At 33.1% G+C, this 22,564-nt stretch overlaps 2 protein-coding genes across 2 annotated transcripts; both read right to left on the minus strand.

The window, feature by feature from the left end:
• Nucleotides 1–1,156: 1,156 nt before the first annotated feature.
• On the minus strand, nucleotides 1,157–13,559 carry LOC114164815 (diacylglycerol O-acyltransferase 1C). The gene is made up of 16 exons (XM_028049589.1): nucleotides 12,772–13,559; nucleotides 12,223–12,303; nucleotides 12,019–12,092; nucleotides 11,835–11,910; nucleotides 11,549–11,616; nucleotides 10,376–10,499; nucleotides 10,056–10,154; nucleotides 9,289–9,390; nucleotides 9,055–9,191; nucleotides 5,805–5,886; nucleotides 5,676–5,696; nucleotides 5,317–5,379; nucleotides 4,516–4,563; nucleotides 1,902–1,964; nucleotides 1,569–1,622; nucleotides 1,157–1,460 (listed from the first exon to the last, which is right to left on the minus strand). The coding sequence occupies exons 1-16, from the start codon at nucleotides 13,123–13,125 to the stop codon at nucleotides 1,356–1,358; spliced, it is 1,551 nt and encodes a 516-aa protein (XP_027905390.1). The 5' UTR covers nucleotides 13,126–13,559; the 3' UTR covers nucleotides 1,157–1,355.
• Nucleotides 13,560–14,791: 1,232 nt separating this feature from the next.
• On the minus strand, nucleotides 14,792–18,650 carry LOC114163751 (eukaryotic initiation factor 4A-15-like). Its single transcript, XM_028048048.1, has 5 exons — nucleotides 18,437–18,650; nucleotides 17,486–17,555; nucleotides 17,192–17,298; nucleotides 16,027–16,457; nucleotides 14,792–15,702 (listed from the first exon to the last, which is right to left on the minus strand). The coding sequence occupies exons 2-5, from the start codon at nucleotides 17,551–17,553 to the stop codon at nucleotides 15,067–15,069; spliced, it is 1,242 nt and encodes a 413-aa protein (XP_027903849.1). The 5' UTR covers nucleotides 17,554–17,555; nucleotides 18,437–18,650; the 3' UTR covers nucleotides 14,792–15,066.
• Nucleotides 18,651–22,564: the final 3,914 nt, after the last annotated feature.

Below are 22,564 nucleotides of genomic sequence, written 5' to 3' on the forward strand. Positions count from 1 at the left end.
AAACAGAACTTCTAGTGAAAATTTCAGTATATATGAACAAGTTTGTTGAAACAATCGTTTCTTCTTCCTCTTATTCAAAAGTGCAGTGGCAATGGAGAATGAAAATATAGTTAGAGACAGCAGTAGCAATGATGATAGAACCCATTAACGAAATACCGAATGAGAAATTAAGTGGTGAAACGAATCAACTAGACTACCCATCTTAAACGATAACATTTTAAAATGGGATGTTTCTTACTTCTCCCTAGAAGAAGACAAGTTGGCTTTTCTGTTGAAAATTTTATATGGAAAATCAATCAAATGAATAAAGAATAAAGATAGAAAGTTACTGGTGACAGAGAAGATTGGAGGCTTAGAAGCTGAAATTGGGAAATTAGATATGTTATCTAATTATGTGTGATAATGATAATTTTAATTGCAATGTATAGTTTACTTAGTTTGTGAAAGTAAGGTTTATTTTGTTATTATACATTTACTTAAATTTAAAAGAGACAATACTATGCACCAGATCTTTTATAGTCCATCATAAATTATCATATTAAATAACTTCTCTAACTTTTACGGTGAATACTTTAAAAATCACAGCAATAAGAATTTATGATTAAGTAACACAATAAAATTGTTTTTCACTAATACACAGTTCATGATCAATTCGAATTCTTTTCATTTAATATTTTTGTCCTTCACTCGACATTAATGTAATTGTTTAAGTTTCATGATATCAAAAAAGTCTTTCTTTCAATTTGGATGTGAAAAAATGGAAAAAGAAATATTTCTCTTTAACCTTAAAAAAATTCTTATCGTAGTTTAAGGTTTAAATTAACATTAAATAAATTGACATGACAATATATTAGTTTAGTATTACGGGTGCACAACTTACAAAATTTGTTTCTCTCATTTTCAACCACAACGCCATGAATAAAGTATTAAATTCTCATCTAAGTTAGACAATAAGTATTTTCCCTCGTCCATAAATATAAGTGCAGTAAGATGACTCATACAATAAATGATATCCGTCATTTATTGGTTGAATTCCAGAAACAATATACAGTTAAACCAACTTTGGCATTTACAGCTATCCCTAAACTAACTATCACAAACTAGTGAGTGTTATTTTAGTGGTTAGCGATTGACATTTTCAAAAATTGGTAGCATATTGATAATAGCGCAAATTAGTGAATAGATGAAGAGGAATCAACCTTCAAAGACTCAAAATGAGATGGAATTGTTAACCCAGAGGAATCACTGTCAAAGTAGATGATGATCCCCGTACAAAAACAAAGAGGCAACTACTTCAACATTCATTTTACTTTGAAAATGCAAAAGCACATTCACACCAACATTGTAATGCTACCTTAGTCAATTTCTCCGTTTCTATTCATCAAGTCATGGTAGTATAATAGTACGCTCATAGGTTGACCAAGAATACAAAATATGAACCAAAAAATCATATTTCCAACCTGGCATGCATAAAATAAGAATGAAACAAATAAATTCACTTGAAGATTATTATTTGAAATAACTCATTAATAGGGCAAATTTCTTAATAGAACACTTTAGAGTCATACCATTGAGTTCCTGTATTTATTTTGCAGGTAATTAGTGATCCAGACCAATGGAACCTAGAAAGGGAGGAAAAGATATTTGCCATTATATGTCAAGAAATAAATTCTAACTCCAACCAGAACAAAATGACAACACAAATTTGTCTAGAGAACATTGTCTTGTGCTTGGCCATAGAACAGGAATCAAACTCTCACTGCCTTTTCATTTCTTATGGGGCTAGGTTTGTTGTTGTGGGGGTTGGGAAATCGAGTTTGTACTAAAATTTGTGCAAATTTTATGCTTAATAACTGAACCTTAATAGTAGCCAACTTCTATTGAAAAACAGTAGAATATACCTGAAACATAATTCCTATAAATGCCCACAACTTGAACACGTGGCAAGGAACGGCAATGCATAACTGCACTCAAATGAGAAAATATGAGCAGATTGCTAAAGGAAGAAAAATGAAAGGTGGTACTGTAAATGATTCAAGTCAACTCTAAAACAATGCCAGTAATGAGTATATGACTACGCTTGTAGAGCAAGAATAGACAATAGTATAGACAATAGTACATGGTGTCTGAAAGCCATGTAGTTAGGGCATCTAAAATAAATCGCTCTAGATGAATTACCATATATTCTTTTTTTTTATCGACAAATGATAGCTGTTAATTTTGTTAGTGAAAGAGTTGAACCCACAATCTCTCTTATTCTTATTTTCCAACTCTTTAAACCAATCTTATATCTCCAGGTGTTGATGGGGGAGTTAAAACTCCTAGATGAGTTGCTATATACCAAATATTTTACTCCTTTCCAATTTTGTTGCATGTGTTTGAATTGCTTTAAAGAAACTCTTGGTAGTATCAGATAAAAAAACATATCAAACACAACACTTTGAACTCAACCAAGCCAATGATGTTCCGGTTAAGGTCAAGCCAACTAGAGAACATAAAGAGAAGAAATATAAATTTGAGAGAGAAGTGAGTACGAAAATTTTAAGATTCTTACTTTTTATGTAAAATTTGAATTTTGAAATTACGTGATTCTAAGTAATCAAATTACGCTAAAATAATTTAAAATTTTAATTTCTTCTAAAATAACCTATCCAAACACCACCTTTTATCGTTAAACATTTCAAAATTTCTCTAGAAAATGATCCATCTACACACATAAAAGTATTATTAAGGATCGATTTCACTAAGATATCCTCTTTTCTTTTTTTTCTAATTTCTATAATGCATGGCTCTCTTTCTTACAATTAATTTCTATAAATATTCCGATAAACATCGACAACGTCAATCAATATACTTATTTTTTGGATGAAAATCAACTGCAAGTGAGGGATAATATTTAACTTTTCCTATATAATTCCATATCATCTTTCGTACTTTAAATAATTCAGTTTTTTTTCGTCAAAACCAACTAGAAACTCACCAACATGGTGTTTTTGATGGAGGAATGGAGTGGAAGAGTTTTTCCAAACTTTTATTGTTTGGTTCAATTTTTTGGAGGGGAATCGAGGAGAGAAAAATCGCTCCTCGTCCCAACTTTACTCTCCTCCAATATTGGGAGGATTTGGAATGGAAATAAGTAGATCTAAAACACTTTAAGTATACTGAATATAATATTTTTACTAATGATTTGAAGCTTAAAATCATAAAGGTACAAGGTAAATTTAATTTTAAGATCTTCCTTCTTGTGAACTAAACAAGAAAAGAACTATCTCTCTTCCTCTTTATTAAACGCCTCCCTTCTCTCCAAAAAAACATAGTCTTATCAAAATCTCTCCTTAAAAATTAGTAATGCATATTGAAATTAAAAATAACTTTCAAAAACCATGAAAATTAAAATATGAATAATACAAATAAAATAGAGTATGAATTTTATTATTATTGCGGAAAATATGATGTATTTTTCTGATTTGGGAAAAAAATACAGAAAGGGTGTAAAGAATATAAGGGAATAAATTTGAACACTAATCTATCCCTGAAAATAAGGGAAATAATTCTCCCTATACCTAAATGAGGAAATAAAAAACTGATCTTATTTACATTAGATCCTATTATGGTCTGTATAAATTAGAATTGAATGATTCTTATTATATGTGTCGATCTCAAACAAATTCTGATTGATATGCGTTTATCTCCAACAATTATCAAATTGAAAACTTCCCCAAGTATGTTCCACACCAAGTCTTATATGTATTTCCTTCTGACAAAGATATGTTCTCCTTCCAAGTGGTTCTTTAATTGTGATAATTAGGCAATTATTGGATATGGTCAGAAAAACTAAATTATGGGAGGAAAAAATTTATGAAGATTCTAAATTATGGCAATCATACAAATTTAGGATTTGCATAATTATGGTAATTCGCAATTATTTTCACTATAATTGATACCCACAATAAATAATAAAACACGTTGGGGTATGCATTGACACACAGATTCAGTCATGTCTCTTGCTTTTTCTTCTTCTCAAACATGTTCGAACCATTTGGAGATGTAGTACTAAGATCCAAACAGACAATATTTTTTAACTGGATACATAATAAAGTGTGACCGACATGTGCTACACGAGTGTCAAGGAGGTGTCAATGCCAAGAACACGTCGTGTAAGAGAAGCTTGGGTATGCTTCACGACTCAAACTATTCCCCCATTATCATGTTTGTCATTCTTTTACGATGTTTGATTTGCACCCTTAAAAATGGGTTTGCAATCCAAATAAAAGGTTGAATAGATGTAAACCATTGATGCTTATGTAAACAGTGATAATACCTTTTTTAATATACCATAACTTTTCCGTAGAGGTAGGTATCTAACCATAAATTTTTCACTTCAAACTTTATTAAAATATATTTTGCAAGATTAAGATTTAAATTAAACCTTATTATCGTCTCAATCACACTTTATAGCAAACTACCAAAAGGGAGAGATGACAATTAGGATAGAAAGAGAGATGAACCACACACCTCATGAAAAACAGCAGAAACCAGGAAGGCAATTAATGAAGCACCACCCTGTACAGGACAAAAATCACAATCTCGCATACACAAATAGAACTACGAAATGCAAGATGAAGGTAAAGACCCAAAAGAACAAGATTATAGAATATGAGAAAAATAAAGTGAGCTCCTTTGCTATTCTTATTTAATCATGTCAATATGCATACAACTAAATATGCCAAAGTCAATATCTGAAGTAACAAAACGAAAAAAGACAATTAAGTCCACGTTTAGATTAAAGATGGGAAAGCTCCAAAATACTGTTACTTCAAAAGCAACAAATTTTTCCTTCTCAAATCATGCATTGGAATGCACAAAAGTACTTCAGTAATTTTTAAGTCAAACATATACCGTCTGCAATATGGAATGAACAATTCAACAGAAGTAAACGTAATGGAACAAGTACAAAAAATGAAATAAGGTCTGATGTTAGGAAAATCTTAGCAAACATAAACTTCCAGAAAATAGTAATTTTGGTTTATTAGTTTAAGCAAAGGAAAGTATCCACTATCTTTATGAAAAAAATAAAAGCATTTTTCAAGAGCTCATTCTTGCTCCCAACATAAGAATGAAAATTTAAGTTTTTACATTAATTAACTAGCAGAATTGAAAATTATTTTTTACCATAAATATTTATTTACCCTGATAGACCAACTATATCCTAAAACAGAAACTTCAAAAGTTACACCTTTTTATTTGTTCCTAAATTTTGCCTAAAAATTACAGTTTAGCGTCCACTCAGAAAGATGACAGGAAACTTCAGTTTACCTTGGGTATACCATTCCTTATGCACGGAAAATATATGTGGCGAACCATCCATTTGTGCACAGGCTGCATTACAAAAGAATCTATTCAGTTGAATAGTAATGGTTTAGAACTGCAAATGAAATTTATAAACAAAAGCTGAATTTTCTGACATGGTTTCAAAACCAAATAGTCAGCAAATAATTAAGATAGAATACATGAAGAACAAAAGTGCAAGTTATCTTTCTTCCTAATTCTTTATGTTGTTAAAATAGCATTCAATAGTGAAAAAAAAATCAGATATATATTCATTGACATGAATTTCATGCGAAAACTGCACAAGCATGTCATTTCACACAGGCAGTTGTGCAAAGGAAACATACCATATTCCACATCCTCCAATACTGATGACCGCATCAGCAGAAATGCATTCAACAAAGACAAGTCATAAGTTCTCTTCAAGAAAGTATGATTAACTAAACAGTCCAAAAACATGCCAGAACTGAGCCTACCTCTTCAACAGTTCTTGCATTCCACCAATCTTTATAGAACTCACGATCACCAAATCGGAGAAGCTCTGCAAGTATATTTAACCTACATTGCAGTAGTACTTCTTAAGACTACAAACAAATATTACTCAGTTTTAAAAAAAATTTAAATCAATAAAGGAATATTTTTTTAATTAACATTTTTTTCAGATACTACTTCTAACTACTCTAAATAAGACACATTGATCATAACTTGAAGGTAAGCACATGAGCACAAGAACACATCTAAATTATTTTAACAAAACAATAGCATTGTCAATGAGAAGGGGAAAAAACATTACAAGTGCAAAGAATGATAAGATATATGTATATCGCAACAAAAGTATGCAAACTCATTAATAAAGTAAAGCTATACAATGTTCGAATATGTGCTAAGTGTCTTGTAATACTTTTGGGTACCTTCATCAAGTCACTTACTTGTATAGAAGTGATCAAGAAACTCCGAGCTTTCAAGATACAACATATTGTTTCCTCCAGGAGAAGGTCATATGTCCATCGCAATGCATCTCTACTAGGGTTCTATCTAATGTGCAGAAGTCTACAAAATCTTTTGCCCAAGTTCTACCTAATATTTCTATTTGTCCTTCATCGCAATTGCCAATGTGATCCAGGAAAGGTGATTCCATTGCAAACACTATACCAGAAAATGAGTATCGGGAAGGCCTTGCCAATTGAGAGATACATCTTCACGGGTTTGAAAATGAAGTTGGAGGCGCTTCAGGCCAAGATCAAGAATTGTCACATGATTTTTCTAGGTCATAGGTTCTGTGAACTTGTCTTTACTAGTCAGGATGATTTGAGAGCTATTCTTGCTACTGGGTCTTGGAATTTGCAACCGGAAATCTTGAGGATGCCTTTATGGACTTAAACCTAGAGCACAGAAATATTCATGCCCAATTTTGGATTATAGTGTATGACCTCCCTCAAGAATATTGGAGGCCTAAAATCCTTTTGATCTAGCAAGTGGTATTGGCGTGCCTATTTATATAAACTCAGCAACTATTAGAAGTTTTCTTGGTCATTTTGCTAGAATTTTGGTGGATATTGATTTACTAGAGCAACTTCCGGAGCTACTGTTGGTAGAAAGGGAAGACTATGCTCTTTTTTGTCTCTATCATGTTTGAAAGATTGCAAGAATTCTATCATTCTTGTCACATTATCATTGCCGAAAAGTTGGTTCTGATAAAACAGGCATGCATGCTGCCAATTTAGATCTTTATCAAGGCAAGTGCATGTCTCTAATGGATGAGAAACATTTTAATAAAGATGGTATGGATAAGTTTCCAGAAGAGTAAGCAGGATAATGGTTCTGATAAGACTGGTATGCATGTGTAGAAGGGTGTTGTTCAAGCACAGGATCATATCGCTGCTATTTCAGCATGAAAACATTGTTGGTCAGTCACAAGTGTTAGGAATACAAGTGTGAGTCTAAGTCCCACATTGACCAGAAATGAAAAAGTAGAGCACTATATAAGAATAAAGACCTATAAACCCATTGCCTTAAGGTTTTGGGTTGAGAGTGGTGTCAGTGTCTTATGTGGTTAGGCTCAGATCTCATTGGTGTTGTTCTCCCCAGTGAAACCCCCTCTGTAAAACCTGACAAGTGGTATCAGAGCCGATGGTTAAAACTAGCTCAGACGAGTGCAGTATGGTCTTAGTATCGAAAGTCTTCCTGACAAAGGTCCCAGGTAAGGGTTCCAGGTAAAGCGTGTCCCGTTAAGAATAACGGCGGTACAGAAAAAGGTAGAAAAGAAGTACTCGTGGTTGAGAATGCTTCCGCTGGAGGGGGAGTGTACCAATGTGGTTGAAGGGACTCACCCTTGAGGGGGAGATTGTTAGGAATAAGTGTGAGTCTAAGTCCCACATTGACCAGAAATGAGAAAGTAGAGCACTATATAAGAATAAAGACCCATAAACCCATTGCCTTAAGGTTTTGGGTTGAGAGTGGTGTCAGTGTCTTATGTGGTTAGGCTCAGATCTCATTGGTGTTGTTCTCTCCAGTGAAACCCCCTCTGTAAAACCTGACAACAAGAACATAAAGATCAGAGGAATATTGCTGATCAGGCAATGGCTTATAGCCCTGCTATTCTAGAACAGGACAACAGATGCACGAGAGCAATCAGATATGCAATCTAATTATAGTAGTTTGCCAACTCTAATGGATATTAAAGGAAATAAGGAAGGATGTGTTTCTTTATGCTGAAGCAAAATTTATAGATGGATTGATCATCAAGAGAGGTTGCTTTTAGCAGTCATGCGTGTGCTCTTGTTTTCTTCTAAAAATATTCTTTGAAGCTTGTTTTCTAGAGTTCATATGAATGACGAGGATTCACTATTCTGACATCGTGATTAGAAGATTGTACAATTGAAAAGGGATATTTGGCACAACAACAAAGCGACGAATTCTATGTGTGCCTTAATCATTGGTTCAATTTTTTGACACCAAAAAAGAAAATTATTTTCATGGGGCTGTTCTGAAATCGAATGACAGAAAGTCACTAAAGCAGATGAAGTGGTGGTGGCAGACAAGAGGTGGAGAAGAAACCACTAGAGATCAATTGCTCTAGATGTCATATAGAAGTGATACTACAAAATAAACTAAGAAAAATCCTGACTTCATTAATTAGAGTTGTTAGAATTAGTATTAAACTTTGTAACACATCACTTTACACCAAATCAAGATACTCTTATATTGAGTATTCCTTTTCTCTCCCTTGTCTACCTAAACCCTACACTTCCAAAGTTTACATGTGTCAGAGAAAATTGCTTAAAATGAAAATGACAACAGGTAATTCCGCAATAGAGGTAACAAACTTAGTTTTACATCTTAAAAATCATATACTTTAGACAACAAAAGCCACATACATGCCTTTTAATCAGCTAGATATATTAATCAATGTTGTAATTAGACACCTAAAAGCATCATCATCATAAAAACATTTCCAAGGATGAAGTCAAGTTTTGGCTATTGCAAGTGCTGATGCACTTCAATCTTGACATCCATAAACACAAAAAGCAAGATATAAAATTCTTCAATTTATTGTAACATTAATTGCATGAGAATATTTTTTTCAAAAGAGCATATACATGAAAAAAAGAGAGGAAATACACAAGAATTAATAGAAAAAATTCTTCAATTTATTGTAACATCAACTTCATGCGAACATTCTTTTTTCAAAAGAACATACACAAAAAAGAGAGAGGAAATACACACCAAAGATGGAAAAAGCAGTAGAACATGCAGAGCCACACATATACATTGGGAACAGAAAGCTTCAGAATTCTTTCAATGGCATATAGAAGGTTTCCCTTCAAAGGATGATGTGAATTTTGTACAATTGGATTCATATACTGCAGAGTTATGAACAAAATGACACCACAGAATTAGTGAATGGAAATTAGAGGAGAAAAAGTATAAACACTAAATTTGTTAAAGTGTAGCGCTTACTTGCTCTATTATAAATCCCATTACTCCTGTAAATATTATCAGCTTGACAAGTTGACGAAACACCCAACCCTTTCGAACAGAAGGGGTGCGAGGATAGCTTGTCTAAAACAGTAATTCATCACAAAGGACATTTTAAGTGTAAAATACATGAGTAAAAATTGCATGGTAGAAATCAACACGCAAATGCATTTTGGCAAGTGCAGAAACAAGTGAACAGCAGAAAATGCTTAAACAAAATCTATGAAATTTCACAACTTAATCCTACCATGGTGAACATATTACAGTCTTCTTCCTGCTCTTTTCCTATAAGCAAAAAATATAGTGAAGAGCACATTTCCTCCTTAAAAAAACACCAATAACAGGTTCCTAAAAAGATCTCTAGCACCGGGATAAAATGAGAAACTACCTACCCATTTAAATGAAACAATCTCATTACAACAGAGATGAATGTTAAGGGTTTAGTATTGAGTAGAAGATACAATACAAAATTAAAATATACCATGCTTTAGAAATATTTACTCTTTCCATTAAAATCATGACACTTGGCATGTATGGATTCAGACTGAAGCCCTAAAGACCTAAAATGCATAACACCACCAATGAAACTGCTGCAAAAGAGTCCATAAAACAGTGTCTTTATGTTCTTCAGTTGGAAAAAAAGTGCACTCAAATGTCAGTAAGAGAGTTGAATCCAAAAATGCTACAACAACAATAAAAATAATTTTGCAAACAGAAAGTAAACAACTCACTTAAAATGTTTACACTACCTGATAGCACAATGTAGGTGCAACCATGAAGTATGCCAAACTCCCGATCGTCACGGTATATGGATGCTCCATAATCAAAGTATTGGGTAATGTTTCTCCCTATAACGCAAGGAATCATTATTGAATAAGGGGGGAAACAGAACAATTATCTTACACTGATCATGATAAAAAAACTGTACTTTCCACATGATTTAGTTTTAGAACACAAGAACCACAACTACAGTTTGGTAATTCATCCTGTTCAAAAACTAAGCATCCATAAAGTGTACAGGATATGATTTTATTTAAATATATAATCTTGGATGAAACTTAGTGACAACCTTTTCATTTGAAACAGCAAGTGCTCTCATATCATAGTTTGTATGGGCATATGACACCAATTTTAACCACACAATGCAAGTAAATAGCATCAACGTGACACCGGATACAAAAGCCGAATCACACCTGCCCAGAAAAAGTAAAATATCCATGAGCTATCTTTGCTATATTGGTATCGAACAAATGAACCATACCAAAGGCTATAGCTATTATATCCAACAAGCAGACCTCTTTACCATATCCCTTATAAAACAATGTCTAAAAGGAAAGCCAAATATGTAATCACCATTTCTGTTACTGGCTATGGGATTTTACTTTGATCCTACGGTTAATTAAGTGATTGCAGATGTTACATGGATGTCAGTCAAAAGCATCTGCAGCATATGATAACTCTTTAAATGGTTTTGATAGACTAGGCTGTAGCTTTTATCACAAAGTACGTTTGAAGAAGCAAAAAAGTTGTTTTCAATTTTTCCTTTGACATAACCTGATAGAACACTGAAATTTGAGATTCAGGCACACTACTTAAACAAAGAATTACTGCTGAAATAGTCCCAGAATTGTAACAACTCCTACAGATAATAACTCTCTCCAAAGAACTTCCAAATACACTCTTCTGGCCACCTTTCCAGCAGGGCTTTCTTAATACGAATTTAAATAATAACTGCTCCCAGAAAACGAAAAAATTGCCTACCATCAGACCATACATAAAAAATCTACTCCTAAAATACATAACTGAACCTAATAAAAATAAAACACAGATTCAATATGTAACTACTCTTAATTTATTCCATTAAGTGTCATAACTGCCCCTAATCCCATTATAACCCATTCTGTTTCCAACAATAATTTCAAAGATAATCAATCTAGTTTCAACATTTTACGAACCAAATGTTAAATGAGGTGTCATCAAAGGGCATTAAATCTCTTCTCAAACACATGTTCCATCCCACTATTTGAAGTTGGCAAATCTCTTCTCAAAATGCAAAAAAAAAAAAATACTATAATTCCTTCCTACATAATGACATTATCTTGTGACTATACTGTCTTTTCTCATGTTAATTTTATATTACATTCACAAATACTAACAGAATTTACTATGATATGGTGTAATAACAAATGACAATGAAAGAATAAATTGAAAACCTGGAATACCTTTTGAAGACTACACTGACCTGAGTATTACTAAAACTGGGTAGGATAACTCAGCCGTTGAGATAACTAGATGAAGTAAAACAACAACCTGCAATATTCAATTCAATTTTTCCATGCATGTAAATATCGAAAATTATGTGATTAAATTATTTCATGTCATATTCTGAAACTATTGTGACTTGTAGAAGAATCAAGGAATTGATGTTTGGTCACATATTTTTAATAAAAATATGTGAGCAAACATAGCTAGAGGCTAGTAAAATATGTGACCAAACATAGCTAGTGGCTAGTGGCTAGACCACTTACCCGTTCAGAAATACACTTTTGCTGTGCCAACCTTTCCACTATAAAGGCAGCAAGTGGAAATATGTTAAGACTAAGACTGCAAACATAGCATATAAATAGTGTCAGAATGCCTGAATTTAAGATATCATCCTCAAAATAGATACACGGCACAATCTATATTCCTCAGGGGATTCATTAGACATACCAGCACATGAAGAGGGGCCAATCTCTCAATGATTTTGAACTAAACCAAAACCCATACTTAATTAACCAACCATACTGCAAACACATAATACAAGAAACATCCACAGAGATAAAGAAGTTAAACAACCATACACAACTAAATGTATGCTTACATTTTAGAGATCCAAATCCAGCATGATTGGAAAAAAAAAATGGAAGAGGATACCTTCATTAAGTTCTCAATGATAAGTCTGCTGTTCACCGCAACAAGAACTACTATACAGAGATTGAACAGTCCTGCGTGACTCTGTAACTCATTGATTAATGGCTATTAGTAATCATTCCCCTCCAAAGTAAACTAGAATCTCTCAATTTTTATTTAATGAAACACAAAAATTGACAGAGTTAACAACCAGTACTCGTGATCGTAAATTAAAAAGAAGCAGGCAACTAAGACTTACAGACAGGGGAATTCAGTCAACAAAAAAAAAATCATATACGATCATTTATACGTAGGCAAATTACAATGTTTCCATAACTTGAATTAACTGTTTAAAACAGAATATATAATTGTCTCGACTACAAAATCTATGACTCAATGACATCAAGTGGAGGCAATAGCACATACACTAGATATTTATAATTATTGTTATGATTGCTAAAAACTCCTGAAAACAGTTTAGGTCGCCATTTTCATTTTCTTCAATTCAGTGGACTACGAGGCACGAAACTTGCCATGCACTAATGAAATCAAACAATGGCACAAGAAATGTACCTGTCTGAAAATGTTATCGGAGCTGAGCGGGCTCTCCTTGATTCTGCGGTGAGCTGGAACGGAGGGACGGTAAGCGTATTTGACATCGATGACTTGTTCTCCGTGCTCTTTCCGAGCGTCATTGTCGACGATATTATCATCAGAGGCTGCATGATTCGCCTTGCAGTCTTTATTCTCCTCGACGTTTTTGTTGTTCAAGGACTCCTCGGAGCCAGAACCTCTGGCGGCGTCTTCGGCGTCGAAGCCGCCCTGGGAGGTGGCGCTGGACCTGCGCCGCAGAGAAAGCAGTCTGAGATCTGAGTCGCTTTGACCGGTGGCGGTGCCTACGCTTTCAGGCGCATCGGAGATCGCCATCGGCGAGGAGTAACGGTTTGTATGCTCTGTTGCCACACGGCACTCACGTGGCAGTGCAAAAATGGTTCGTTTTTTATGTAAAAAAGACTGCTAATGTGTTTTATACAGAGAGAGAGAGAGAGAGAGAAGAATCGGAATCAATTAAGAGAAAGATTCGAAAGGAAATTCGGCTAAGTGGCGAGAAATGTCGTGAGAGAGAGTAAAGTGAAAATATTTAATTTGTAGATGTTTGGTTAAAAATAAAAGAGAAAAGAATGGGTGAGGGTGTAGCGTAGTCTGTGGTGTGACGAAGAAGAGGTGGCATGTGGGAGAAGAATAATGGCCTAACTCATCAAGGACTTTTTAGAATATTGTTTTGAGTTCTGTTTATTTATTCTTGTTTTTTAGTTTTTTGTTGCTTGTTTCTTAGAGCAGTTATTTTGAAACGGAAGTAACATTGGAGAAGGGGAAGACGGTGCATTAAAGAAGAGCAGAGCATCTATATATATATATATATATATATATATATATATGGTGTTCAACTTGATTGGAAGCTTCCCATACCTGTGAAGAAAATTACGCGGGAGGCACACCTTTCCGTTGACACGTAAACGCGGACTTTTGTTTCTCAAGCAATAAAAAAAACAAAATGAATGCCCCCATTAAATTGCTACGTCTCGGACCAAACAAGCGCGCCCAAGGATTTTAATCCATAACAACTCCTAAAGGCGTTATTTGTCATCCGCATTTTGTCCTTTCTTTTTATTAAAAGTTTACGTTAATATTTTCTTTACGTGGTATTCTCAAAAATATCAACTGAAAACGCCGCAGTGAAGTTTCAATAATGATCATTCACATGAAATTTTCCATCCCTTTTATTTTTGCACTGGCCATGATTATTCCCTTCCGTTACAATGTTACTCTTGATCTTTAAAAATTTCATATTTTGCAAACGCAACATTTGATAATGCTCAATGACCAACCATGACTACCCACCCCTAACTTTACTTATTAAACACGTTAATCGCATACATTGAATACATGTGGAAACTGGGACGTAATACCTACTATAAATATCGTTTTATTCTCCTTTACAGTACTTGCGCGGGTATCAATATTAAAATACGAGTCCTTAAAATGTAAAATGGCATTTAGTGTAAGGTTGTTCAAAAGATTCAAGAGATCGCAATTTTAAAATCTTTTGCGATTTGAATATCATTTTGCTCACAAGTCAACCACAATTTTGAAGATTTGGATATCGTTTTGTTCACAAGTTTGTTCACAAGTCAACAACGTGCCCCGCCATTCTGACAATTTTAGAAAATACCTCCAACTGATGATTCGGCGAGACCAATAAATATTGCAACCAATATAAAGCTGTTCTACAAAAATTAGATAACCACAAGCTAAATAACTCGCTCCACAACACTCCTCGCATCCTTGGTTGATAGCTTTTACAATTGGGATAACAAATAGTCATTTGAAACACAATACCAATGACCAGTTCATTTTATTAACACCATTTTTATAATTGAGGAAATGAAGCACCCAGTAAAAAAAGTGTTTCTTTAAAGCATATGTAATCCCTGAACCTCAAAAATGGGTGTACCATGGGAGATCGCCATTTAATTAATGTTTCATGTGCCATGCCACGATGAACTCTATGAATACATTGAAAAAATGAACAAATGTTAAAACTACCAAAACATAAAATTGAAAACCCTGCTTGTTAGAAAGGTGCAACTATCAATACACCATTCGGACAATATGTGATTCCACATTGTAAGTACTTATATTTGGACATCCAGACGACTGACAATGTAAATTAAATTACTACACCTATTGAAAAAGTCAAACAAGGTTTAGGGAGAAATACAACAAAAGGGGCAAAAGAGAAAAGAAACATTACATAACACTTACCTCAGAAACCAACTCCCTTCTAATATGATGGAACAAAAATCATCAAAGGAGTTCGGCAACATTTGAAGGCAGCTCCTCGACTACCACATTGTAAAACTTCTGAATGTCGTACAGCATTTTTTCATCGTCCTTTGTGACAAAATTGATGGCAACACCTTTCCTGCCAAACCTCCCACTACGACCAATACGATGAAGATAGTTTTCGGGCTGTGTTGGGAGATCATAATTTATAACTAAAGACACTTGCTGGACATCAATACCACGAGCTAAAAGATCAGTAGTTATTAAAACACGGGAAGACCCAGAGCGGAATTCACGCATAATAATGTCTCTGGTATTCTGGTCCATATCTCCGTGGGTTGCTGAGACTGTGTGGTCTCGGCTGCGCATCTTGTCAGTCAGCCAATCAACCTTTCTTCTAGTGTTGACGAAAATGACACTTTGAGTAATTGCCAATGTCTCATAAAGATCACAGAGAGTGTCAAGCTTCCATTCCTCTTTGTCAACATTGACATAGAACTGCTTAATACCCTCCAAGGTGAGCTCATCACGCTTCACCAGGATCCTCACGGGTTTGTTCATAAATTTCCTAGTGATCTCAAGTGCCTCAGGAGGCATTGTAGCAGAGAAAACTCCCACTTGAATCTTAGTTGGGAGAAGCTGGAATATATCATAGATCTGGAAAAAGATTTGCATTTAAAGTATTAATGACACTAAACAAGTTGCCCAAAAAATAAAATCTCCAAGGTAATTCAAACGAACTTACAATTAAATTTAAGCTCTACTGGTTACTGCTGATAACATAAGGAAAATCATATGCATAACAAGCATACAAGTAAAGGTATAGTTTTAGAAAAGAAACAAATAAGAAAATAAAATGAATTCAATGAAGAAACTTGATGAACATGATTATAAATAAACAACAAGAAAGAATTGTGTGGGCGTGACATATCTAACACAGAAAATACAATTAGTAACTAACATAAGCCACGAAATAAGCACCTGATCTTTAAAACCACGGGAAAGCATTTCATCAGCCTCATCCAATACAAACATCTTGATGTAATCTGGTCGAAGTGACTGTCTGCGCAGCATATCAAATACACGACCAGGAGTACCAACAACAACATGAACTCCACTTGATAGGATGCGTTGGTCTTCACGGACACTGGTACCTCCCACACATGCATGCACCTTAACACCAAGATAATCTCCAAGTGCCCGCATAACTTTCTCAATCTGCTGAGCAAGCTCTCGAGTTGGTGCTAAAACCAAGGCTTGGCATTCTGTCACATTATAATCAAGTTGCTGCAGAATTCCAGAACAGAAAGTTGCTGTCTTTCCAGTTCCAGACTGAGCCTGTTGTATAACATCAAGTCCCTTGCAGAATGGAACTATTCCCCTTTGCTGAATAGCTGATGGCTTCTCAAAACCTAAAACAAATCAAACTAGTTTAAATACACACAACTATCAAATACCAGCGGCAGCACAATAAGCACAGAGGGGTACTTGTTACACGTCATCTTTCATTTCAAGGAGTATAAAGGTGAGAATATTTATTCTCATTTATGTTAGAAGGCTATCAAAGTTTTTTCGAAGTATCTTCTATAAGAAGGAAACCTTTATTAGCATGCTTTAGGTAGTTTTCATTTCAAGGGGAAGCGAAAGTGGTATTCTCATGGAAAAGCTGGAAATTATTTATTATTACTCTTATAATTATAATTTTTACTTAGTAAATATAAATAAATTTGATATAAAAAAATATTCCTATGTTAGTAAAATGTAACCAAACACTTCTTAAAATATATAGGAATATGACTATTGGGAATTTAATATTAATAAAAAAGAATTTAAAGGAAAAATGCAGTGGGATAAAGGCATTCACTGTTACTAAAGAGTAACAATATGACCATACCATCTATTTGAGAGAGATAAAAAGACAGCAGAGAAATTTCGGTACATAAAACCAGAATGAAAAAATTACATTGTCATCACAATCACAGTAAATTAATTACTAATACATCTTACTTTATTTGTAAAATATAGATATTAAAAAAATAGTTACATTGTCATCACAATCACAGTAAATTAAATACTAATACATCTTACTTTATTTGTAAAATATAGATATTAAAAAAATAGAGGGTATAAAGAAAGTTAAATCTACCATATGCATAAATGCCTCTCAGAAGATTTTCTTGCAAGCCCATAGCATCAAAACTTTCAAAAACCTCGTCGTAGGATGTGAAGAAATCTTGTCCATCAGATGTAAGCCTGTAGCCATTAAATCATCACAATCAAACCAATAAAATTATAATCACATTGTATCTATATGTGTAAAATTAGATTGAAACATGAAAATAAAAATTGTAGTACATAAATGCTAACAAAACATAATTCTACAACAATTACTTTGAAGAACAATAACCAAAATAATAACAAAAATTAAGGAAAATCTTACAACTCATTCATCTTGTTATCATAATGACGACCATCAAACTGTGATACCTCAGGTGCAACTCCTGCCATGACTGCAAGATGGAAAGAAATAGTATTACGACACCATTTATTAGAGAATATTTTATTAGCTTTCTACCCATCCAAAGCCCATTTCCAATTCAAATGGCCCAATACTGCCAAAACAAATAGCAAAGTCCATGTTAGCACTCATACGTTCTCTTACTGCAGGCAAATAGGAGACAGCTTTGTTTTATTTTACCATGACAAAAAAAACACCGTCTGTATATTGACATGAACAATAATAACTTGATATAAAAACTAAGCTTTCAACGTAATGTAGTCCTAATCTGGAAGTGATTCCATTTACAACTCCCAAACGAGTTTAGAAAAAAAAAAAACTGCATTATCATCTTAACATCAATTTACTCTCAATCTAACTCAAGACATACAGCATACACATTCTATTAATTACACACCAAAATGTACTTGATACTCAAACCGTATATCAAATGCAATTGCAACTAAACCACTTCCAAATAAATGCTGATGTTTAGTGTTCCACTCTATCTCACTTATAATAAAATTAAACTTGTAACTTCAATCCGAGTAGGAACACATGCTAAGCAGATCAGGTAAAATAAAACTAAAGAAACCGAAAAATAGGGTCAGAGAACACAGTCTGAAATTTAATTCCACATAAGCAAAGTAAAAAAATTAAAAAAAAATCTATAAGATATCATAGGCATAGAAGGAAACAAAATAGATGCTAAAGTAACTTCCTAAGCTTTAGTAGGGCACAAAACAAACAGAAGCTAACAAACCAGAACAGCATAAGCAGATCCAATCGTAAAATCGAGATAAGAACTACATCGATTGAATCTACGCGAATTAGAAAGAGACAGATTACGTCCGATTACATCGCATCGGAGAATAGAGAAGAAGAGAGAGCAACCTTAAGGCGAAGAAAGAGGTCGTTGATCGGAGGAGAAAAAGGCGAAGAGAGTGGTGAAGTCGTTGGTGAGAGCAGTTAGGGTTTCCCAAACTGCTCAGATCTACGCCGCTGAAAGAGAGAACAATGCGTTTTTGAGAGAAAGTGAGTGGGAACTGTGAGAACAACAAAGATTATAGCAAGACGCCCTCTCCTTTGGAAGCGTTTTTTTTCATTCCCATTTTGCCCTATTTTCTTACCCGACACGGGTCAAACCGCCATTGAGAAATCAACCATTGTTGGGCTCCGGCCCATAATGAAAAACTATTGTAAATCTTCCAAATACACTTTTTTACAAGTCTTGCTCCTTGCTGTCAAATAAGGAAGTAATAGATGTATTTACATATTCTGAATAAAAAATAATATTTATTTCTAAATTTATAAAATTAATGATTTTGATTTATTTATAGGATTAAATATACTTTTTCTCCTTAAATTTCACTCAAATTAAAATTAGTCTATTTCTAAAACTTTGACTTGATTTAGTGTTCGAACTTTAAAAATGTGTGGACTTTTAACTAAATTTTGTTAAGTTTATTTAATATTTCAAATTCATTTCATGATACTATGGAAGTTATTTACATCATTTGATACATCTTTAGTTAAATGTTAGTTGAGAAATACGTTTGAAACCTTCAATATATTTAACAAAATTTGATTAAAAAAAAGTAAATACATGCATTTTAAAAAATGAAGATTAAATTTGTTCAAAGTTTTGAAAAAAGACTAATTTCAATTTTCAAAAAAAGTTAAGAGATAAAAACATATTTAACCTTTATTTATATTCTAAAATATTCATTAATTGTTCATTTACTCTCTTAATTTAATTATTTATGATAATTAACATTATAATATATATATATATATATACTCAAATAAAATTGATCAATCCATTCATTAAATCTTAAATAAATTTTGATTTTATATATCATCAATAAGTAAATATTATAAATTGCTTATGAAGTTAACAAAATTATTATAGTTATTTATGCAGCTATCGTAATGAACTATATGTTGAAGCACACCTAAAATCTTATTGAAGTATAAATATTTTCACGTTTGATAGTTAAATGATTATATGATTATCAAATGATTTATTTGTCACACTTAAATAAAAGTATCAGTTCACGAAAGCTTAATGTTATTTTGTATCACCAAAACACGAAAATAGCCTTACAAAGATTGCATTAGGTTTATAAACTATGATATTAGATTGTTTTAACATATTAAGTTGTTGTACGTAATATCAATTGTTTCGTGGTAGAGGTTAAGAAGTTGGGTTACAATTGAATCGTGGTGTTTGGACTGTTATTATCTTAAGTAAAAAGAGTTGCGCTTTGACTAATAGCTATAGTTTTTAGCTTAGTGGTAAGTACTCGATCCTAACAATTAATATCAGAATCAAGATTACGAGTTCGATTTTTATGAGGAAATTATTGTGTGTTTTACAAAAGTAAAAAAAGTTATGTCCATACTAATGATTATAGGCTTTTGACCTAATGTGGTAAGTTGATCCTAACGATCAAGGTCTTATTTGTTTAAGTTTAATCATTTCTATTTTATTTAATATGATAAATACTATTAATTTTTTAATATAACAGATCCTATTAAATGGTGTAAATGTAATGGCTTTGAATTTTATATTTTTTAAAAAAGAATTGAAGTGAACATGAATGATGTCTATATCATAGTAAGTTTAATTAAATACAACTTGTTTTATAGATCTTATATGCAGGTATTTTATTGTATTCGATTTGGGAATCATATATGTATGTACTAACATTCAAATATAAGACATTTAGAAATTCACGCAATCAAAGTGTAACAACCTAAAGACATTTATACTAGTGCAAAGAGATCATAATGAGCAAGAATAAAAGTAATAGCATGTAAAAAGAGGTGGTACAGATAAGACATTTATGCATTAAATAACATGTTGCAAATATATTGTCTCAGCGTTTATAAAGGTCATTATAAAGCATTGTCCACAAAACACATGACTTCAATAATGGGATAGGTTGGCTTATGCAGGTTTAGAAAGTGGTGGCATGTACTAATACAATGAAGGCGTTTTCCGTATGTTATGTTGGGTTTTTACTTCAGTTTTAGGATTGATATTAATGTAAGACACAAATTTATGCTGGTCTATTCAAGGTTTAACATAAAAGTAACAATTTATATAAAAAAAATTGATACCAATAAAAAAACCACAATGAAATGAACATTTTTTAGTTTATTTGAGTTATGCATATTGTGTATCAAATGAAAGATTTTTTTATAAAATTAAAAAATAGTTAGTAAGTAGGGAAATCAAATTTATGACAAAGGTTCAACTACTTAGGGAGAACACTAAGATGTACAAACTTTAAATGTACGGGCATTAAAGCCAAAAAAAGATACTGCAATCTCTAATTTTAAGTTCATCCTTGACTTCAACACCTTTGAAATACAAACATTAAAGTGAAAGTAAGGTTGAAATCTCTAATTTTTAGCTCATCCTCAACCTCAATACCCTTGAACCTATACAACTTGAATTCTTCTCTAAGTGGTCCAACCTTTGTCCTAAATTTGACTTCTTTACTCACTAACTTTTCTTCAACTTTATAAAAAATCATTCATTTGATATGTAACATACAAAACTGAAACAAGTTCAAAAATACCCATTTCATTATAGTTTTTTTTGTTGGTGGTAGAAATGAAAGGTGAAAATTGAGGTTTGGGGTTTTTATTTTAAATGTCAATGATAAATGTCTAGTTTTAGTTAAATTGCATATCACTTAGACATTTACCTTGCATAAATTCAATGTAAAAATCACTAAAACAACCTTTTTTGCATTAAAATACATAATAAAGAGTGAAGAAGTTATAAAAAGTGGAATTTAACATACTTGTGTTGTCTTTGTAGGAAAAAAATGAAAGAAATTAAGAAGTTTGTGCTAAGCTCCAAAGTTGCAACTCAACCAAAAAAGATGAAATGAGAAAATTCAAAATAAGAACTTGAGGCTGAGCAACGATATTGCGTTGAACCACATTTAAGGAAACCTTCACTGCAATGAAACTCAAAGCTCAAGAATAGCGATTGAGCTTCAAGAGAAAGCCCCCATGGGAGAAGCCCCATTGTTGATCATCAAGTTGACTGCCCAAGCTTGGGAGCAAATCCACTCATGAAGGAAACCTATGTGGCTAATCTACTTGGATGAGAGTTAGAACAATACTTGGAATTTCTGTAAATACATAGCATGTCTATGTTAGTTTTATGTTGGTTTTTTAAATCACTTTAGAGAGCGAAACTTCATAGTTAGCTTAGAATTATATTGTACATCTTTTGCAAGCTATAAAAGGAGGGAAGTTACTTCATGTTCTTGTTGTATACATCACTATGAGCAACTAATTTCTTCCTAAGTTAGGATTGAATGTAACTTCTAAACTCTTTGTACTGCACTTGGTTTGATATATATTGTGTTCTTGTTTTATGTGTTAGTTATTTGATTTGCTTTCATTGCTTTGGTGACTTGATTAATCATCATATTTCATGAACAATGGATAACAATGAGAACTGATTTAGTGTCTAGGTCCAATCAAATCTCCTAATGTTTGGTGTAAGACTCGTAGAATTTAATTAATTAAATAAATAATTAATTAATAAATACGGGAGGGGAAATAATTATGACATTAAATTATGGTTGGTATGACGTGGAAAAGTGCTAGCTCATGTGGTTGAGAGGACTTTGGTTGTGTGGGAGGACTTGGGTTTGAGTCTTATGTATGCTAACTTTTGTGTTATTGTTTTATTATTTAAATCTATGTAATCATGTTCTGGTATGATATGATGTCTGAATTGGATTTGTTAAGCATGAAAATGACTTGGTTGAATTGGTGGTGTAATTACTTTGTGATTGAATGGTTATGGGTTCAAACCTTGGAAAACCAAACTAAAAACATTATTTTTGGCATTCAATTTAAGCGAAGGAATTCCAGAGCTGCACTCCGTAAAATTGGGTGATGAACCACCGCCAGGCGACTCATGCTATTTGGTGTGTTCTGGGTTCCTGGAAGAGGAACCGCCTGGCGGCACATTCCCGGCCGCCAGGC

The sequence above is a fragment of the Vigna unguiculata genome, chromosome 9, assembly GCF_004118075.2.
Source record: "Vigna unguiculata cultivar IT97K-499-35 chromosome 9, ASM411807v1, whole genome shotgun sequence".
NCBI lineage: Eukaryota > Viridiplantae > Streptophyta > Magnoliopsida > Fabales > Fabaceae > Vigna > Vigna unguiculata.